The following is a 19,006-nucleotide window of genomic DNA, read 5'->3' on the forward strand; positions in this document are numbered from 1 at the left end:
AGGAATCATAGAAGATTAGGGTTGGAAGAGACCTCAGGAGGTCATCTAGTCCAACCCCATGCTCAGAGCAGACCAACACCAACTAAATTATCCCAGCCAGGGCTTTGTCAATCCAGGCCTTAAAAACCTCTAAGGATGGAGAGTCCACCGGCAGTGACACTGCAAGGCTGTTTCACGCCCTAGGCAAAACTTCCACCTTGCACCCTCCCCCGTCCCCAGGACCCTGCCCTGAGGTGCCCCTCCCCACGGCAGCTCCTCCCTGAGCCCCCCCCCGCAGCAGCCCTCCGAGGTGCTCCCCCTGCAGCAGTTGCTCACCCCTGCTCCGCCTCCACCCTGAGCATGCCGTCGCTGCTTCACTTCTCCCACTTCCTAGGCTTGCGGCACCAATCAGCTTAGGCGCCGCAAGCCTGGGAGGCGGGACAAGTGAAGCAGCGATGGCGTGCTCAGGGTGGGGGCGGAGCAGGTGTGAGCTGGGGCAGGGGGTGGGGAAGTGAAGCAGCCACGGCATGCCTGGGGAGAGGCGGGGCATGGGTGAGCTGGGGCGGGGAGTTCCCATGTGTGCCGCCTCCCCCAACTTGCTGCAGGCGACTCTCCCCATACTCCCCTGTCCCACTTCCCTCCACCTAAATGCTGGCGGTGACTGGGGAGGCCGAAAATCTGGCTGCTGTGGTCACTGCCGAAGAAAATGCCACCCCCCAAATCCTAGTGGCCTAGGCAACCACCTCGGTTGTCTAAATGGTTGCACCGGCCCTGTCCACAGGGGTGAAAGTAAAGCTGAAGACTTACTGGTACGGGGGCTGGCTTCGGCCCCCAGAAGGAGTGGGGCCTCAGGTGGAAGGGGCAAGGCCACCAACAGGGAGCGGAAAAGGAGCAGCGACATTAAAGCCTTGCTGTGGCAGCTGCGTATGGGCTGGTAGTGGCAGCCTCTTTTTATCCATACCACTCCCGGATTCCACTACCTCCCTAGGTAACCCATTCCAGTGCTTCCTCCTAGTTTTTTCCTAATATAGTTCTTCCTAATATCCAACCTAGACTGCCCTCACTACAATTTGAGACCATTGCTCCTTGTTCTGTCATCTACCACCACTGAGAACAGCCTAGTTCCATACTTTATGGAACCCTCCTTCAGGTAATTGAAGGCTGCTATTAAATCCTCCCTCACTCTTCTCTTCTGCAGACTAAACAAGCCCAGTTCCCTCAGCCATGTGCCCCAGCCCCCTGTTAATTTTCATTGCCCTCTGCTGGACTCTCTCCAATTTGTCCATATCCTTTCTGTAGTGGGGGCCCAAAACTGGATGCAATACTCCAGATGTGACCTCACCAGTGCCAAATAGAGGGAAATAATCACTTCCCTTGATCTGCTGGCAATGCTCCTACTAGTACAGTACAATATGCTGTTAGCCTTCTTGGCAACAAGGGCACACTGCTGACTCATATCCAGCTTCTTGTTCACAGTAATCCCCAGGTCCTTTTCTGCAGAACTGCTGCTTAGTCAGTTGGTCCCCAGCTTGTAGCAGTGCATGGCATTCTTCCATCCTAAGTGCAGGACTCTGCACTTGCCTTGTTGAACCTCATCAGATTTCTTTTGGCCCAATCCTCCAATTTGTCTAGGTCATGCTGGACTATATTCTTACCCTCCTGTATATCTACCTCTCCTCTCAGCTTAGCAGGTGAAGAGATAGCTCAGTGGCTTGAGCACTGGTCTCCCCCAACCCTCTATGGGGCCACGGAGGAACGTTGGGGGCGGGTGAGCTGTATCCTTGTGTCAACATTGCCCTCCCCACACAATGTTCCTCCACCGGGTACACGCAGGGGAAATGTGGGAGCCCCCCCGGAAGCGTGTCTGACACTACACCCGCAGAGCCACCTTTGCACTGCCACATGCTGCCCGAGTGCCCTGGCTGATTTGGGACCCTTGGAAAAGTCTCCCCCATGTGGCCCCAGAACTGGAGGACCTCCCAGTCCACCTATGGCCTGGGGCTGCAGCAGGGGCACAGAGCTCTCTGGTCTCAGGGCTGCAGCGCGGCTGAGGGGGAGTAAATGAGTGAGCAGGGTGGGGCCAGTGGGAAGGGAGAAAGAGCTGACTAGTGGATGGGACATGGGTGGAAAGCGTGGAAAGGTTGAAAGAGGGCAGGGCGCAGGCAGAAGAGGGTTTGGGCCATGGTTCTGGGGCTGGGGCCCCACACTTGTTCTCCCTTTCCCTGGGCTTTGCTCACTAGCCCCTGCTTAGCGAGTAGGGTTCAGTGGTCCCCGTAATGTGGGGTGTGACTCCTAGGGGGACACAGAGGAACTTTCATGGGGCACCTCAGGGCCTGGCCAGTCCCCATGGAGGGCAGGGAGGGAGCAACACTCAGCCCCACTCTGTCCAGCTCTTCCCCAACCCCACCCTCAGCCTGGCCTCTGGCTCCCAGCTTGGCCTCGACCCCTTTACCCGTCTACACCCCACTCCTCAGCAAGCAACAGCCCCGGTTCTCAATCGGGCTTCCGAGGGGCCACAGCCATGCTAAGAGGGCACAATGTGAAATGTTTGGGGACCCCTGTTTTAGGGTGACATCCTCAATCGCTTCTCTGCAGTCCAATAAAAGTATTCCTCACCACCTACCCCTCCATCAGGACGCACTAGGTATGTTCTGCTGCCTTCTACATATAGGAAGGAGAATAACATTTCATTGCACTCAATCCTAAAGTGATTTGTAACCCACACCATCCCAAACTGGTCATTTTGGGGAAGCGGCCCCATCATGCTGCATAGCTAGGCAGATAGGTGTGTCTGTGCAAACACGGTCTGTCCTGAAGTCTTTCCCCAGCCCTCACTAGATGTGAGGGGGGAGCTCATTCAGACCCTGCTTCTGTTAGTATTTAAAAACTCCTAGTGTCCCTATCTCTGCCGCCTTAGATTTCTCCTCCTGTCCCTTCCTGACAGCTCAGATGAGGTGACCGAGTGGTTAAGGTGTGGACTGCTAATCCATTGTGCTCTGCACGCATGGGTTGAATCCCATCCTCATCGGATGCATTTAGTCTTGACCCCTCCTTTATAGACAACCATCTCTCCCTTTGGTACAATGACAGATCAAACAATGTTGCTCTTGCAAACAAAAACCTTCTCAGAATCTCAGCCCCTCCCTTGCTTCAAATAAAAAGTCTAAATCTCAGATTTCTAAAAAAATTCTCTAGTCCTGTATTTCTTAGTTTTTATCTCAAAAGCAACAGCCCAATCTCCCCAAACACCCTGGGACCTCCATAATTAAAATCCCACCTGAGCAAGACCACAACTGAACCAGAGCTAGTCTGCCAGGCTGTTCTGAAAAGCAACTCAAACTTTTCTCCACTTCCCTTGCAAAGTCTGACTGAGAAAAGAAAATTCCCCAAACTGAAAATTTTTGCTGAAAAACTAGTCTGTTTGGGGACTTATTAGTAACCCTGACTGTTATGTTGGTCTGCCTAAAACATACATGAAGTGCGACCATTCAATACCCCTGGATTGAAGGGTCAAAAGGAGGACAATGTAGAACCGGTGAATGAAATTGTTTTAATTGTTCACTTTATTAATGTAACTTCTGTCACCATTTATTACACTTGTCTATATTGTAACTTCGTTCACTGTTTGCCATATTGTAATTCAACCCCATTTTAAAATGCTCGCTCCATTTTGAAGAGCTTCCTCCAACCTTCTTTTTGCAAATCCTTCTGTACCCTTACTAGTTTAGTTTAGATGTGTGACTGAGATATGTATGGATGATGGAATCAACTTCCAGCTCCAGCCTGTCCTGATGAAATAGAGTTCAAACCCCACCGGCTGAAGGTGCAGGTTTTAGGATGCATCAGGCGAGGTATTTCCAGCAAAGATAAGGAGGTGTTAGTACCGTTATACAAGGCACTGGTGAAACCTCACCTGGAATACTGTGTGCAGTTCTGGTCTCCCATGTTTAAGAAGGATGAATTCAAACTGGAACAGGTTCAGAGATGGGCTACTGGGATGATCCGAGGAATGGAAAACCTGCCTTATGAAAGGAGACTCAAAGAGCTTGGCTTGTTTAGCCTGGCCAAAAGAAGGCTGCGGGGGGATATGCTTGCTCTTTATAAATATATCAGGGAGATTAATATTGGGGAGGGAGAGGAATTATTTAAGCTTAGTACTAATGTAGACACAAGGACAAATGGGTATAAACTGGACATTAGGAAGTTTTAGACTTGAAATTAGATGAAGGTTTCTAACCATTAGAGGAGTGAAGTTCTGGAACAGCCTTCCAAGGGGAGTGGTGGGGGCAAAAGACTTAGCTGGCTTTAAGACTAAGCTTGATAAGTTTATGGAGGGGATGGTATGATGGGATAGTTTAATTTGGGCAATTGATCTTGGATTATCAGCAGATAAGTCTGCTCAATGATCTGTGATGGGATGTTAGATGGGGTGGGATCTGAGTTACTGCAGAGAATTCTTTCCTTAGTGCTGGCTGGTGAGTCTTGCCCACATGCTCAGGGTTTAGCTGATCGCCATATTTGGGGTCAGGAAGGAATTTTCCTCCAGGGCAGATTGGCAGAGGCCCTGGAGGTTTTTTGCCTTCCTCTGCAGCGTGGGGAATGGGTCGCTTGCTGGTGGAATCTCTGCAGCTTGAGGTCTTCAAACCCAGTTTGAAGACTTCAATAACTCGGACATAGGTTAGGGGTTGTTATAGAAGTGGATGGGTAGGGTTCTGTGGCCTGCTTTGTGCAGGAGGTCAGACTAAATGATCATATTGGTCCCTTCTGACCTATGAGTCTATGAGACTTCATCTTCTTCTGAGTAATATTATAATTTCTTGTTTGTTTGGCCCCCTATGGTTATTAGCTGGCAATAAAAAACTTTCATGGTTATGTTGGTTGCTTCTCTCTCTCCCTCCCCCTTGTGGGTGTGTTTTGGTTTCCTCATTTGCTCTGCAGCAACTCTCCTCGTACCTAAGCTCGTAGGTGGTGACGACGTGGGTGCTGCAGGACTGCTCCACCAGCAGCTCCCCGACTCGCTCCACCACCTTACCTACACCTCTGTCCCAACTTTTTTGTGCAGCAAGCGGTGGGAGGGGGGAGGAGGAGGAATGCGGCGCGCTCAAGGAAGAGGTGGGGCCAGAGCGGGGATTTGGGAGGGGTCCAATAGCGACAGGGAGGGGGCAGAGCTGGGTCAGGGCCAGGGGTGGGGGGGTCATGAGCACTCACCGGTGTCAAGGAAAGTTGGTGACTCTGCCTAAGCTAAAAGATCGTTGCAGCGCCCAAAAATCCTGTGGGGTTTGCTCATCAAATGAGTTACTACCAGAACAACTGTAATGTGAAAGTGAGGATAGGAATGTGCTGAACCAGGGACACATGAGGGTGACAGCTTGGAGGTGCTGCTTGACCCAGTCTGCTGAGTCTAGTGGCATATAAGGGGTCAGTTTGGGAGTGCTGATTAACCCGGTCCTGTCAGACACACTCTGTTAATATGTGTGTTCCTCTGATTCTGGGGCTGGAAGAACCCAGCCCTGGGGAACCAAGGTCCTGCAGGATAGCCGCATTGGGAGGGAACTTGCAGCAGGGAGAAGTAGAGCTCCGTATGAGAACAAAAGTGACACAAGCAGTACATTGATAGAATTACAGACCCCCCCACCTGCAGAAGAGTAACCCTAATAAATGAGCATACCCCAAAGTAACAGGCAAATCTGGTGAGAATCCTGATCATGAACTGATTCCATAGGTTTTAGTAGTCAGGAGTTTTGTTAAACCTACAGAATTCCTACATTTTAGGTGGTCAAATGGACTCAGTCTCCTTTGACGTTCCTTAAAATTCTCACAGTGCCTAAGAGCACTGTCTGCTAAAGGTCACTGATAATGTCATGCACTCGTAATATGTTCTTTAACAGCTTATTCATTATCATAGGGTATATTATTTTATTAATACCAAAATTCCTGTCACACCCCCCTCAAATGTATAAACAGTCATTTTGTACAGCATCAAATGAACTTGGTTTTGGAGGTATTGGGGAACATCTTGTCATACTTTTGAATTGTGAAGTGTATTTATCTTAACGTTTTCTGGTTACAGACTGGTTTAAACTGTGCTTTTCTGTGTTTAAACTAGTTTTTCCACGCTGAGGCTAGCTTCCCTCATGATTTAAATGTATTTTGGCTATGCTAATGTTGAGTTTGCTTGTTTTCAATATTATTCCCCTTGTAGTCATTCTGTACTAGTCTAAGAACAGTAGTGCTATGGTTACCTGGTGGGATTTTGATGGGGAACAAACTGTATTCTCTGCTGCCACACCATAGCAAAGCAAAACAAGATACTTAGGGTTACGTTCACATCCCTAATTTCAGTTGCCCGAAATTCCAGTTTAAAGTCACTCCTCCTGTCAATTGAACAGGGTTGCATGTGTATTACTGAAGACAGGACATGGAATGCACATATGACTTCCACTGGGGTCAATGGGAGCTGCATGCATTGATGGCAGAATATGAGCCCAGATGTACTTTTTGCCTTTTTTAAAGAAAATAAATACAATGGTATAAAAAGATTATTTCCTTGAGTGAAATCATTAGGCAGGATTTCAGCACAAGATATAATGTAATATTTGTATATTTCACTCATTTTCTTCAAAATATTTTCAGTCTTTTTATAAACAATTAAAATGAATTTGATAAATGGAACAACCTCTATAATTGTTAGTGTTCTTCTTTGTTTTCATGGTAAAATGTGCTGTATGTCTTAACGTATAAAACTATATTTGATTCACTTTGTTGTCATGGGTACAAATATAGGTAATGGGATTGCTCTACAGTAAAATCAGACTTTCACGTCTTAATCTAACTTTCTTTCTTTATATGTCATCTCTTTGTTTAGGTGGAAAATGTCCGCTTAATTGATCGTGTATCTTCCAGGAAAGCTGCACTGGGGACTCTGTATTTAACAGCTACTCATGTTATTTTTGTGGAAAATGTATCTGAAACTCGTAAAGAAACTTGGGTATGATTATGTATTAGACCTAATTTTTTCACATAAGCTTCTTGTAGTGGTGATCTTATCTTATTGTAAAATAAAAATAGTTTACATAGTAAAATATTATGTAAACCTATGGCATTAATATTTATGAAATAATTAGCTTAAAGTTGGTAACTGAGACAATATATATTCCTTTAACCATTCAGAATCTGAATTTTAGATTGAAAACTTAATTACCCAGATAAATTTAAGAAATTTATAGGAGAATTGGGATTAGAAACACAGGGATAGAAATGTAAGGACCTTCATAAAAATATTAGTGTTTACACCAGTGGTTTTCAAACTTTTTTTACATGGACTCCTTGAAAATTGGAGGGTCTCAGCGACCACTTAACGATCTCTCCAAATGTTGTTTGTACTGTTAACTAACTACTGAAAGCACTTTGGATAAAAACGTTATATTAAAAAAACCCCTTAATAATTAACACTTTTTGTTCTACAAATAAAAGCACACAACTGATATTTCAATATCAGTAGTCTTACTTTTCTAATGTGATGGATATGCCCTCTCTCCCCCGCTGCAGCAGTCCCTGAGCTGGGGCTGGGAAGGAGAGGGGATATCTCTCTCTTCCTCTCTATTGCAGCAGCCACAGAGTTGAGGCTGGGAAGGAGGGCCATCTCTCCCTGGAAGCTGCAGCCCTGGAGCTGGGGAAAGTCGCCTCTTTCTTTGATTGCTGCAGCCCTGCACATCCCAAATTCCCCCCACCCCCTCTTCTCACCCCACTGCCCCCTCCCACTTATCCTCTATTCCCCAGAAGGCCACCACCTCACCTTACATGTGCATCTTCTCCAGGGTCCAGGCACCTAATTAGTGGAGCCAGGCCCTCACGGCTCCACTAATGAGGTGGGTGGCCCTTCATTCTCCAATGTGCGGTTGCCAAGGTGTGTACCTTAGAGGGAACGGTCCACAGACCACCTGCATGGAGCTCACAGACCACTGATGGTCCACAGACAACAGTTTGAGAACCTCTGTTCTACAGTAATTACAATGGGACCACTGTTTCAAACTAGAATTACTAGTATCCTGTGGGAAAGAATAGGACAGAAATCCTGAGATACTCTAAATTTGTATTCTTGCATGAAGGTAAAGATGCTGCTATCAATATCTGTCTGAGCAGTATCAGTTATTTCTCTCTCTCTCCCCCTCCGCCACACAGAGGTAATTTAGTATCTGTCTACCTGTTTTATCTCTCACCAATTTGTCTGTCTATTTTATCAAATCTATTTAATGTATCTATAGCTATCTAGGTACTGATGTGCCTCCCTCACTCTACTATCTGAGTGTCTAGCTGTAGTTTAGTTACTAACTCTATTTCCCATTTGACATTAACCATAAATTCTTTCCTTCTCCCCTCCAATCCTCACCTTCACTGTACAGTATCATTAAATAAGATCTGATATTTGAGCTTTTGCCAATTGAGAGGAGCAAAGTTTTGGCCTAGATTCTTTTTTTTAATTTGTATCACCGGTGCTGTTAACTTCTCATTAAAGCTGGATCAAAAGAGATGTCTCTTTTATAACCACTAACTTACATTTTAAGAAAGCAATTAGATGTTATGAATTAGCTAGTGTTTGTAACACCCTTTGAATATCTGAAGCATTGGAGAACTTTTTCTTCTGGGTTATGATAGGAGCCATATCAGTCTCTTATCATTTGTGCCCGGAAGTGGAGAAAAGAGGAAAGAGCTATGAGGAGGGTTGTGAGGACTCTCTGAAATGTCTCTGCCTACTGTTTAGGCCATGGGAAATCAGTGTAGCGTTTCTCCATACCACAGATGTCACTTTTGCTTGGCATAACCAATTTTGGTCTTTTTTCAGATTCTGCACAGCCAAATTTCCTCCATTGAGAAACAGGCCACAACTGTTACTGGCTGCCCTTTGCTGATTCGCTGCAAGAACTTCCAGATCATCCAGCTTATCATACCTCAGGAAAGAGATTGCCATGATGTTTACATATCTTTAATACGTCTGGCACGGCCAGGTATGCAAGGGGAGCACAGCACTAGACGTTAATACTTGTAAGCAATTAGCCAGATTGAATGCCCTTTGACAGGGGCTGAGGTTGTTAATGGACTATTGCCTGCTGGTGAGATGTCAGCATCTTTTTCAAACATCAGGGCAAAGGCAGTTTTGTTTGTAATCTGCCTAGAGAGTCTCCCCTCACTCCACCAGCAACACTCTTACAAGAGGCAGCCATAATGTGGCAGTAAGTGCTAGTGAGCACACATAGTGGGACAGCTAATGCTGTCAGTAGAACAAACAAAGCCCAGGGCCGTGTCTAGGTAGAGGTCACTAGCAGGCACTGGCTGGCAGGGTGGATTTGATTTAAATCACTAGTCAGGAAGACTTGATTTAATCATAGATTTCTACATAAAAGTGCATTCTTGTTGTTAGAACAATATATATTCTTCACAACTCAAATAGATGTAGGTTTCATTTTTAGAAGATTCACACTATCATTTTTAAAGTGATTTAGTTTGAAAACTTTTCAGGACAGGGAGCCAATTGGCTCCTATCTCCCTCTAGCTGGCCAATGGGTGGCAGTGCCTATGGGGATTGGAGGCCTACTCTTGCAAGGACTACCCCTCCCCTTTCCTTCTGAGGCTATCCTGTGCTCTGCGGATCCAGTCACATTTTCCACCAGTGGAACCAGGTGGGTGGCATTGCTGCAGAGCAGCATCATGTTTTGCCTCTAGCAGTAAAGCATCTGCCATTGACACTGTCGGGGGAGGGGAATCTTACTCACCTGAAGTTAATAGGACTGATTATAAAGTGAGCAGGATTTGGCCTACCAATACTGGTGGTTGCAACTTTTCTATCCCCTGTTTCTGTCTGCCAGAGTGCTGCACCCTCTTGAAGGGTAATATAATTGCTGTACAGTTGTGGACTGCTTGTCCTTGCTAGGAGGAACTCTGGCTGAATCAGGTTCTATTTTCCCTCCCCCACTTGCCTTTTTTCCTGCATTATACCGTACCTGAAACTGTAAGATCCCATCTTCTGTCGTGATATTGTGTAATGCCTTGTAACAGTTTGTGACATAGGTGGCCTAACTAAACTAAAGGGTCCAATTCTACTTTCAGTTGTACCTGTCAGCTTCCAACGGAGCATGCACAGGTACAACTGAAAGCAGAATTTGGCCCTTTAGCTTAGGCTACTTTGTGTCACAGTAACATTTGAAGTAGTACAACAGCAGAATTTAGCTCAATGACTATAATACTGTCTTTGTATCAGGCCTTAAATATTATAGAGGGTGTATGTTAACTAAGCTTTAAGACACAATCGATGCATTTGGAAAACCTTTATGTACCATCATATGATATTAAAACCTGAGATGATAGGCAGGCTAGATTTACATACAACCTAGACATGTATATTATAATTTGATGTAGTTGTGAAAGTTTCCACTTTAGTTTTGTGAGCAGGTACAATGGATAGGAAATATCTGAAGTCTAGTTGTATTCAGCTAATTTAATGCATACTTTGGCAACTGGGGTGCAAAATAAATGTCAGGATTTCAGCCAGATTTTTTATTTGAAGTGACTTTTTTCAGGTTAAAGTTAACAATTGTACATAAGCAAATGAGGCTGTGCCATAACAAAAAACACAGAACAACATTTGATCGATCAAACTGCGTTTCAGTGATCTTTCTTCTCTTTTTCTTTAAATAATGACTTTGCTGATCTTGAGCTAAGTGCCTGAGTCATAAAGATTTAACAAGGGAACTTTCCTTCCTTTCTGTCCTCATATTTGTTAATAATTGTTTCTAAAGGGGGAAATGAGTTCCCCAAGGAACTATGATAACATTACAAACCACATAAGCTTTTTAATTAATGGAAACCATCATGTCATTAGATTCCAGAGATGTGTTTAGCTTTATTTTTTCCCTGAGATTCCATATGCTATATATTTAATGGAAACTTAAAACTAGTCTTTATTGCTCTGTTAAATCTAAAAAATCACCTATAATGGAAGTACAGTAGATGCTTTCTGCAGAAGAAAATGGACGTTAAAATGAAAACCATTTTTATTAAAGCCATACATAAAAAGTTCCTGTTTTCTATTTTTGACTTATTCTGCTTATCAAGGACATAAAATAGAAGTAACCGAGGGTTGTATTTAAACCTGTTTGATTTCAAGACAGTTACAGGGCTGGTCTACACTATGGGGTAAAATCGATTTTAGATACGCAACTTCAGCTACGTGAATAACGTAGCTGAAGTCGAATATCTAAAATCGATTTACTCACCCGTCCTCACCGTGCGGGATCGATGTCCGCGGCTCGCCATGTCGATTCCGGAACTCCGTTGGGGTTGGTGGAGTTCCGGAATCGATATGAGCGCGCTCAGGGATCGATATATCGCGTCTAGATGAGACGTGATATATCGATCCCTGAGCAATCGATTTTAACCCGCCGATACGGCGGGTAGTCTAGACGTGGCCACAGTCTGAAACAGATTTATCAAATGGTGACGTTTTGACAACAGATGTGACTCAGTTTGCCAGAATTCAGTGTACTTTATTTTGTTTATATACTAAAATCTTTGATCCAAAAGCTATAAGGACCTTACAGTGAGAGGATGAAACATGCACTTGTGATGTGTTAGAGCAGTGGTGGCCAACCTGTGGCTCCGGAGCCACATGCACTCTTCAGAAGTTAATATGCAGCTCCTTGTATAGGCTCCGACTCCGGGGCTGGAACTACAGGAGCCAATTTTCCAATGTGCCAGGGGTGCTCACTGCTTAATCCCAGGCTCTGCCCCCACTCCACCCTTTCCTGCCCCCTCCCCTGAGCCTGCCATGCCCTCGCTCCTCCTCCTATATTGTAAGTAGGATCAATAATACAGGCCTATACAAGTGGGGGGTGGGGAAGGCCACAAACAGCAGAATAGCCTACTACTTTCAAAGTAAGCTTCTGTGTGATTAGATGCTGGTATGTGGGCTTTTGCATAGTAAAACATACAATTCCGAATGGGAATAACAGAGAATAACATACTAGTTTTGCTTTTGGAGACTTTGATCTCAGCTCAGATTTATTGTCCTGTCTCATTGCCTCTTTTCTCTTTCAGTGAAATATGAAGAGCTCTACTGCTTCTCATTCAACCCAAAGTTAGATAAAGAAGAGCGAGAACAAGGATGGAAGCTTGTGGGCCTCAATGAAGAATATAATCGGATGGGTGTTCCAAATAAATGTTGGCAAATCAGTGATGTAAACAGAGACTACCAAGTGTGTAATTATAATTTGTATTACAGTAGATCTTAGAGGCCCCAGCCAAGGCAGGGGCCTCATGGTGTTAAGTGCTGTACATAGCATCTTAAGAGACAGTCCCTGTCCCAAAGAGGATAGACAGAGTGGGAGAAAGGACTCATTATCTCTATTTTACCCATATGAAATGGAATTACAGTAACTCCTCACTTAAAGTCGTCCCGGTTAACATTGTTTCATTGTTACGTTGCTGATCAATTAGGGAACATGCTTGTTTAAAGTTGTGCAATGCTCCCTTCTAACATCGTTTGGCAGTCACCTGCTTTGTCCACTGCTTGCAGGAAGAGCAGCCCATTGCAGCTAGCTGGTGGGGGCTTGGAACCAAGGTGGACCGGCAGCCACACTATCCATGGCCACCCGGGTGGGGGAAAGTGGGGCAATTTGTCCCAGGCCCCGGGCCCTGCAGGGGCCCTGTGAGCCCTGGCCCGGTGGCGGTCCGGGTCTTTGGCAGCATTTCGGCAGTGGGAGGCCATTCGGTGCTGTCGAAGATGGAGAGCGACTGAAGGGTCCCCCACCACTGTAATGCCACTGAAGACCCAGACTGCCGCTGGGTGAGTACAAGCACCGCAGCTCCCCCACTTTGCCTCAGACCACCTGGATGCTCTGGGCGGCCCTGCCCCTATCAGGGGTGTGGGGAGCTGATGGGGGAGCTAAGTTCCCTGTGCAGCAACTGCCCAGCAGGCTAGCAATTGCAGCTGTCCCTCCCGCCACTACTGCTCCTGTCCTCTGCCTTGGAGCTGCACCCCAAGACTCTTGCTTGCTGTGTGGGGGAGGGGAGGAACGGGGGGCTAATGTCAAGGTGTCCCCCTCCCCCTGTTCCTGCACGCCACTTACCCCATTTTCCATAGAGCCGGGTGGGGGGGTCACACAACAGGGCTCCAGACAGGGCGGGCTTGCTGGCAGCAGCAGCTGGGGTCTCAGCAAGCTGATCTAATTAACAAGGCAGTGTATTTAAGGGGAAGATGCGCATCTCTCTCTCAAACACACAGTGTGTGTGTCTGTCTCTGATGCTCTTTCCCCTCCCTTGTAGAGTGTGAGAGTTAACCCTTGAGGGCTCAGCCAATTGCTAGTTCATCATTTAGCAGTAAGGCATTTCCTGGGAAATATCCCACCCTCTGACTCCTCCACCTCAACCAAGCTTCACAATCATCATTATTGTGTACCAGTATTAAATTTGTTTGTTTAAAACTTTGTGTGTGTGTGTGTATGTGTGTGTGTGTGTAGTCTTTTGTCTGATGAAAAAAAATTCCCTGGAACCTAACCCCCTCATTTACATTAATTCTTATGGAGAAATTGGATTCACTTAACATCGTTTTGCTTAAAGTTGTATTTTTCAGGAACATAACTACAACATTAAGTGAGGAGTTACTGTACAAGGAAATAAAGTGACTTGTTAAAATAACTTTAAGCACATGCATAGTTAAGCATGAATGCTTTGCTGACTTGAGGGTAGTGAGTATTTAAAATTTTTTTTCCCCACCTAATAGTTACACAAGCCATTAGTTTGAAAGAATGAATTTAACACTTTCTTACCTTCTTGTTCATGAAATTATGTGCAGTGCTGCTGAGGATTGTTTGTGATGGAATATTATCACAATGGTCTGAGAAGTCACAAATCTTAATTCCACTCCTTTCTACCTAGCTAGTTGATGTTCCTATCCTGCCCTACATTTGTTTGAGTCAAACTTTAAACATGCGATGAAGTAACATTAATGGAAAGAGATAACATCCTAAACCAGTTCTGAAGTCAGCCCGTTAGTACACATCAGCTCACTCCCATTGTGCCTTGGCACTGGAGTGCACACATGCTACACAAGATCACTTGGGGTTTTGAGACCTCCTCAGAGGGGACTGTATGTTCTGTCAGAAGTTAATTGTTTTCTTTTGTTTCTAATATAAAAAGTTTGCATTTATTATAGAATTGTGGAAATAGTATGATAGAAGACTTAATTTAGGGCAGGGGCTCTCAACCTGGGGATTACAACCACCCCTGGGAATGGCGATGGTGTTGCAAACAGGTGTCAGAAGGTTGTGTCCACCATTCACTTCCTAAATGATAAGAAAGAAGGAGAAAGAAACAGGTGGGACCTGATAAGGAAGAGGTTGAAGCCTTCTGGTTTAGGGCAAATGTAGGGGTTAATGTGACACAGCCTTAAATGTAAGGGATCAGAATGAGCCACAGAAGGAAGGATGAATCATGAAATGTTACAGGAAAAACAAGGGAAATTAAACACCAAAAGCACTGAAAATGTTTTATTTAGATGGATCATAGAAGGGAAGAAAAGGGTAATGAAGGCAGGGTAAGGGAGAAAAGAGGAAGGAATACGCAGAAGGAAGAGACAAAGTAGTTATTTTTATTATTTAATACAAAGTAATATACATTTATAAATAAAGAAGTGTTTTTCATATATACATACATAAAAATTAGTCATATTTTTTCACATGTCCCCGAAACAGGCCTGAATCTGATCTCACTTAATCAAAAATAAGTCCATTGGAGCCAGTCTTCATTGGTGCAAAAACGATTTCTCATGTGACAATGGTAAAGAATTACAAGAATTCAGTGCTCTCTTCCAACACTGAAAAGGGAACTCTGTTAAAATAGCATCCAAAAGAAATACCTTAAAAGAACATTAAGGTTGCAAAGTCAAGCCCTCACACGTTAGAAAATGCCAGCATTAAGGTAACATGCGTAACCTCAGGGGTCAGCTTCCCTTATGTATCTAATTACATGATCACATTTTTTCCATAGGCCAATGCTCAAACCACTGAGCTATTGTCAGGGAATGAGTTATTATTAAATACTTCTTTTTCTCCTCAGTCAGCTTGGCCCCCAGATCTTAACCACAAATACCCAAACCCAGCACTGAATATACAGTTATTAATTTCCTCCTGGGTGTTTCTGTGGTGCTCATCATACTATCAGAATGCTTCACAACTATTAATTAATCTTAGCACCCCTGTGCTAAGTGGTAAGTGCTATTTTTATCTCCATTTTACAGCTGGAGAATTGAAGCACAGAGAGATTTAGGCCCAAAGTTATGAAGTGTCCATCAATTTTGGATGCCCAATTAGAGATGCTTAGGAACTGATTTTCTAGAGAATTTAGCATTTTGATTGCACTTTTTATATTCAAAGTACAGATCCTGGTGACTTCAGCTGCAGCTGTGAGCACTTATCACTTCTGCAAATCTCATCTCAGGTGTCTCATGTTGGGCACCCAAAAATGATGAACATACAGTTAGTCACTGACTGTGAACACTTCAGTTTAAGTGGCTTGCCCAGCATTACCTAGGAACTCTGTGGCAGAGGCCAGATTCCTCAGGACAGTATTTCAACTGCATAACCGTGAGTCAATCAGGAAGAGAAAAGACAATTTCTTTGCACACCTTCCAAATTCTGCAACTGATGAGACAGACAATACCCTTCTTTACTACACAATCCTGATTCATTCCCAGAACTCCTGTTCATCTTGTGTACTGAAATAGGCAGACAAATTTAATGGATAGATGAATATATAGCACTCCACCTTTTTCCGTTTCAGTTTTACCGTCTGTAAAATTGGGATAATGATAATAATAATTTCCTATCTCCTAGAGGTCCTGTGACAGTCTGTCACATGGTGAACACATCATCATCGCACCACCTCATGCCAGAACGTGGCATTGCAGGCCTTCTTTTGTTCTTGTATTGCCTTTTCCACTGTTTTGATTCTGCAGTAGTCTGCAGCTTCCATGGCTGGGTCCTTCTGCCTGGTCACCTTTCAGTTCAGTCCTAGGTCCTTAAAGAAACAGTAATGGGATTTCCTTCCAAACACTCCTTATTTCCAAACCACTTTCTTTCCACCAGTATCTGCTTGGTCCTTGTATATATCAGGCCTTCCAAAATATTAAAGGACTGTGCCCTGTGGTGGGGGAGGATTAACTCTGAGGCCCCTCTTCCATTAAGGGGACAGACTACCTTGTCACTGGGACATAATTAATGTTTGAAACACTTTAGGATCCTCAGAATGAGGGTGGTGTGTAATTGTGATTTTGTTTTTGTAATGGTGATGATTAAAGTTAACATTCATGCTAAGTTCTATTTGAATAGACAAAGTAAGCAAACAAACAAACAGTTTCCTTTGGCAGGTCTGTGATTCATACCCTACTGAAGTGTACGTACCAAAATCTGCAACTGCACACATCATTGTGGGGAGCTCTAAATTCCGGAGCAGAAGACGTTTCCCAGCCCTTTCCTACTACTGTAAGGATAATAATGTAAGTGTGGACCTGAGTTTTGGGGTGAGAGGGTGTGAGACCACCTGGCCTGTAACCCTGGTGTCTTAAATGCTCTGCTGCTGTAGCTCACAGCCTGGACACCAACAGTCATGCAATAAGCATGTAGATCCCTGACCCTGCTGGTGGTAGCTATTCTGCAAATTATCTCTTCCTGCTGCAACGTCCAATACAAATGAATAGCCCATTGAATTTGGCCATACCTGGTTTGAGGTGTTGGACTCTTTCCATTTTATGGACAAACCTGTTTATCAACTCCTCCTGACATGCCTGGTTTAAACGCCTTTTAGTCACAGATAGGGCTGGTTCCAGACACCAGCCTACCAAGCATGTGCTTGGGGCGGCACCTTGGGATGGGGTGGCATTCGGGGTTTGTTTTTGGTTTTTTTTGGTTCAGCCGGGTGGCGCTGGGGGGAGGTGGGGACTTAGGCAGCGCGGCGCTTGGCGAGGGCGGGCTTCAGTGGCATGGCGCTCAGGGGGGAGGGGACTTGAGTGACTTGACAGTTAGGGGGCAGGGACTTGGGCTATGCGACACTCGGGGGGCAGGGACTGGGGTTACGCGACGCTCGAGGGGGGGCGACATGACGCCCAGGGGGGCGGGGCGGCGCTCTTTGTTTTTGCTTGTGGCGGCAAAATGTTAGAGCCGGCCCTCGTCACAGACTTCAAAGCATAATATCAGTGAGCACCCATAATTTCACATACAGCATTCATATATTTTGCAATGATACTATTGATCAGAATGTTATTAGTTTTCAAATGGTATTTCACAAGGCATATTTTGTACAAAAATCATTGCAGTAATATGTAGGGTGTGAATACAGGGGTGCTGATAGAGTGACATTAAATTATTAATGTTCAGCTACATTTAATGAATAATATTGCTCTACTGTTCTTGTTATTTGTACATGTAATGGAGCTATTTTGTTCATTTCCTAGTGATCTGTTTTGTAAATAACTTTGTGTAATAAATTATTAATGCACATTAAACACATGGGGGCATGTTGTTTGTTTTAATGCAGGCTTCAATCTGTAGGAGCAGCCAGCCCTTATCTGGTTTCAGTGCTCGGTGCCTTGAGGATGAACAGATGCTACAGGCCATCAGAAAGGCAAATCCAGGAAGCAATTTCATATATGTTGTTGACACTCGGCCTAAAGTAAGTATTTTACAGTTCTGGCACATATTTAACAACACCAGGTATGTGTTGCAAAGTCAGAGAAAATACAGAAGTCCTAATTGATGATGGCCACTAGGGGCTAGATTCTAGTCTCAGTTGCTTCCAGGTAAATCCACAGTAATGCTACTCTGTAAAGTTACTCTGGACTTACCTTTTGAGTCTGAACTGCAGATTATAAGCCTTTGAAAAATCACAGTTCACACATGCTCTGTAGAGACTTGCTAGATCAAAACAACAGATCAGATCCCCAAGATTCTATCTACACTGAGCATCCTCTATCCCCTCACAGCTCCTAGTGCTGACCAGACTCTGCATGTACCATCCCCACAGAGCGACTGAGCCTCCTCCATCCCCTCACAACTCCTACCTGTGACTGGACTGAGCAAATGCCATTCTAACAGAGTGACTGCTCATGTGCCAGCCCAGAGCTAAGGGGCTCAGAAAGACTTTCTCAGTAATGGCTACTCACAGATGCCCCAGGCCAAGGTGGGGCCAGGGATCCTGTCTCTCCTGGGCTTGCAATGAGAGCAGGGAGCCTGTCTCTCCTGGGTTTGCAATGGTGACCCCCTGGCAGTGTGGAGAAGGAAAAGATCTGATTCAGATTCAGAGTGGACAAAAGTTGAGTCCAGGGCATTGCAGAGGAAGGCAGGGGGTATATGTTGGCACAAGGAGCCTGGGAGGCAGAGACTGGTACTGGTTGGGCAAGGAGACTGGGACCTGGGTGGGGTAGGAAGGCTAGGACTGAATAGGTAGGAAGGCTGGGAGGGGAGGCTGGCACTGGGAGCTAGGGGAAGCGGGAGACTGGGACTGGTTGAGCAAAGAAACCATTAGGAACCGGGGTAGGGAAATGGGGATTGGAAGCTGTTGGGAGAAATGGGGTTGGGATGATTTTTCCAAGGTTGTTTGTTATTGCTGAGAGGCTACTTTGTTTGTGTTAGGAAGAACACTCATGTCTAATTCAAAAGTAGAGAGAGATTTGAATTCAACAGACGATTTATATCCTCATAGCAAGGCATGCTGAGGACTGTCCTAAAAGAACACTGTCCAGATGAAACTTCTTTTACCTTGTTCACTGAGGCCAGGTCTACACTGCGACTTTAAATCGGTTTAATGGCCGATATACCGATTTAACGCTGTATCCGTTCACACGACGTTGTCATTAATATCGAGTTAACCGCTTCCTTAAATCGATTTCGGAACTCCTCCCAAACGAGAGGAGTAGCGCTAAATTCGATAGTGATAACTCGGATTAGGGTTCGTGTGGACGGAAATCGACGTTATTGGCCTC

At 45.0% G+C, this 19,006-nt stretch overlaps 1 protein-coding gene across 1 annotated transcript in view; it reads left to right on the plus strand.

Annotated features, from left to right (window-relative positions):
• The window catches only part of MTMR7 (myotubularin related protein 7), a 93,015-nt gene that overhangs the window by 25,819 nt on the left and 48,190 nt on the right, over nt 1-19,006 (plus strand). Inside the window, exons 2-6 of the mRNA XM_075066432.1 lie at nt 6,845-6,967; nt 8,822-8,984; nt 12,070-12,227; nt 16,397-16,525; nt 17,563-17,697. Coding sequence (XP_074922533.1) covers nt 6,845-6,967; nt 8,822-8,984; nt 12,070-12,227; nt 16,397-16,525; nt 17,563-17,697 — 708 coding nt within the window. The remainder of the gene's footprint in view (nt 1-6,844; nt 6,968-8,821; nt 8,985-12,069; nt 12,228-16,396; nt 16,526-17,562; nt 17,698-19,006) is intronic.

The sequence above is a fragment of the Chelonoidis abingdonii genome, chromosome 5 (genome assembly GCF_003597395.2).
Source record: "Chelonoidis abingdonii isolate Lonesome George chromosome 5, CheloAbing_2.0, whole genome shotgun sequence".
Classification (NCBI taxonomy): domain Eukaryota; kingdom Metazoa; phylum Chordata; order Testudines; family Testudinidae; genus Chelonoidis; species Chelonoidis abingdonii.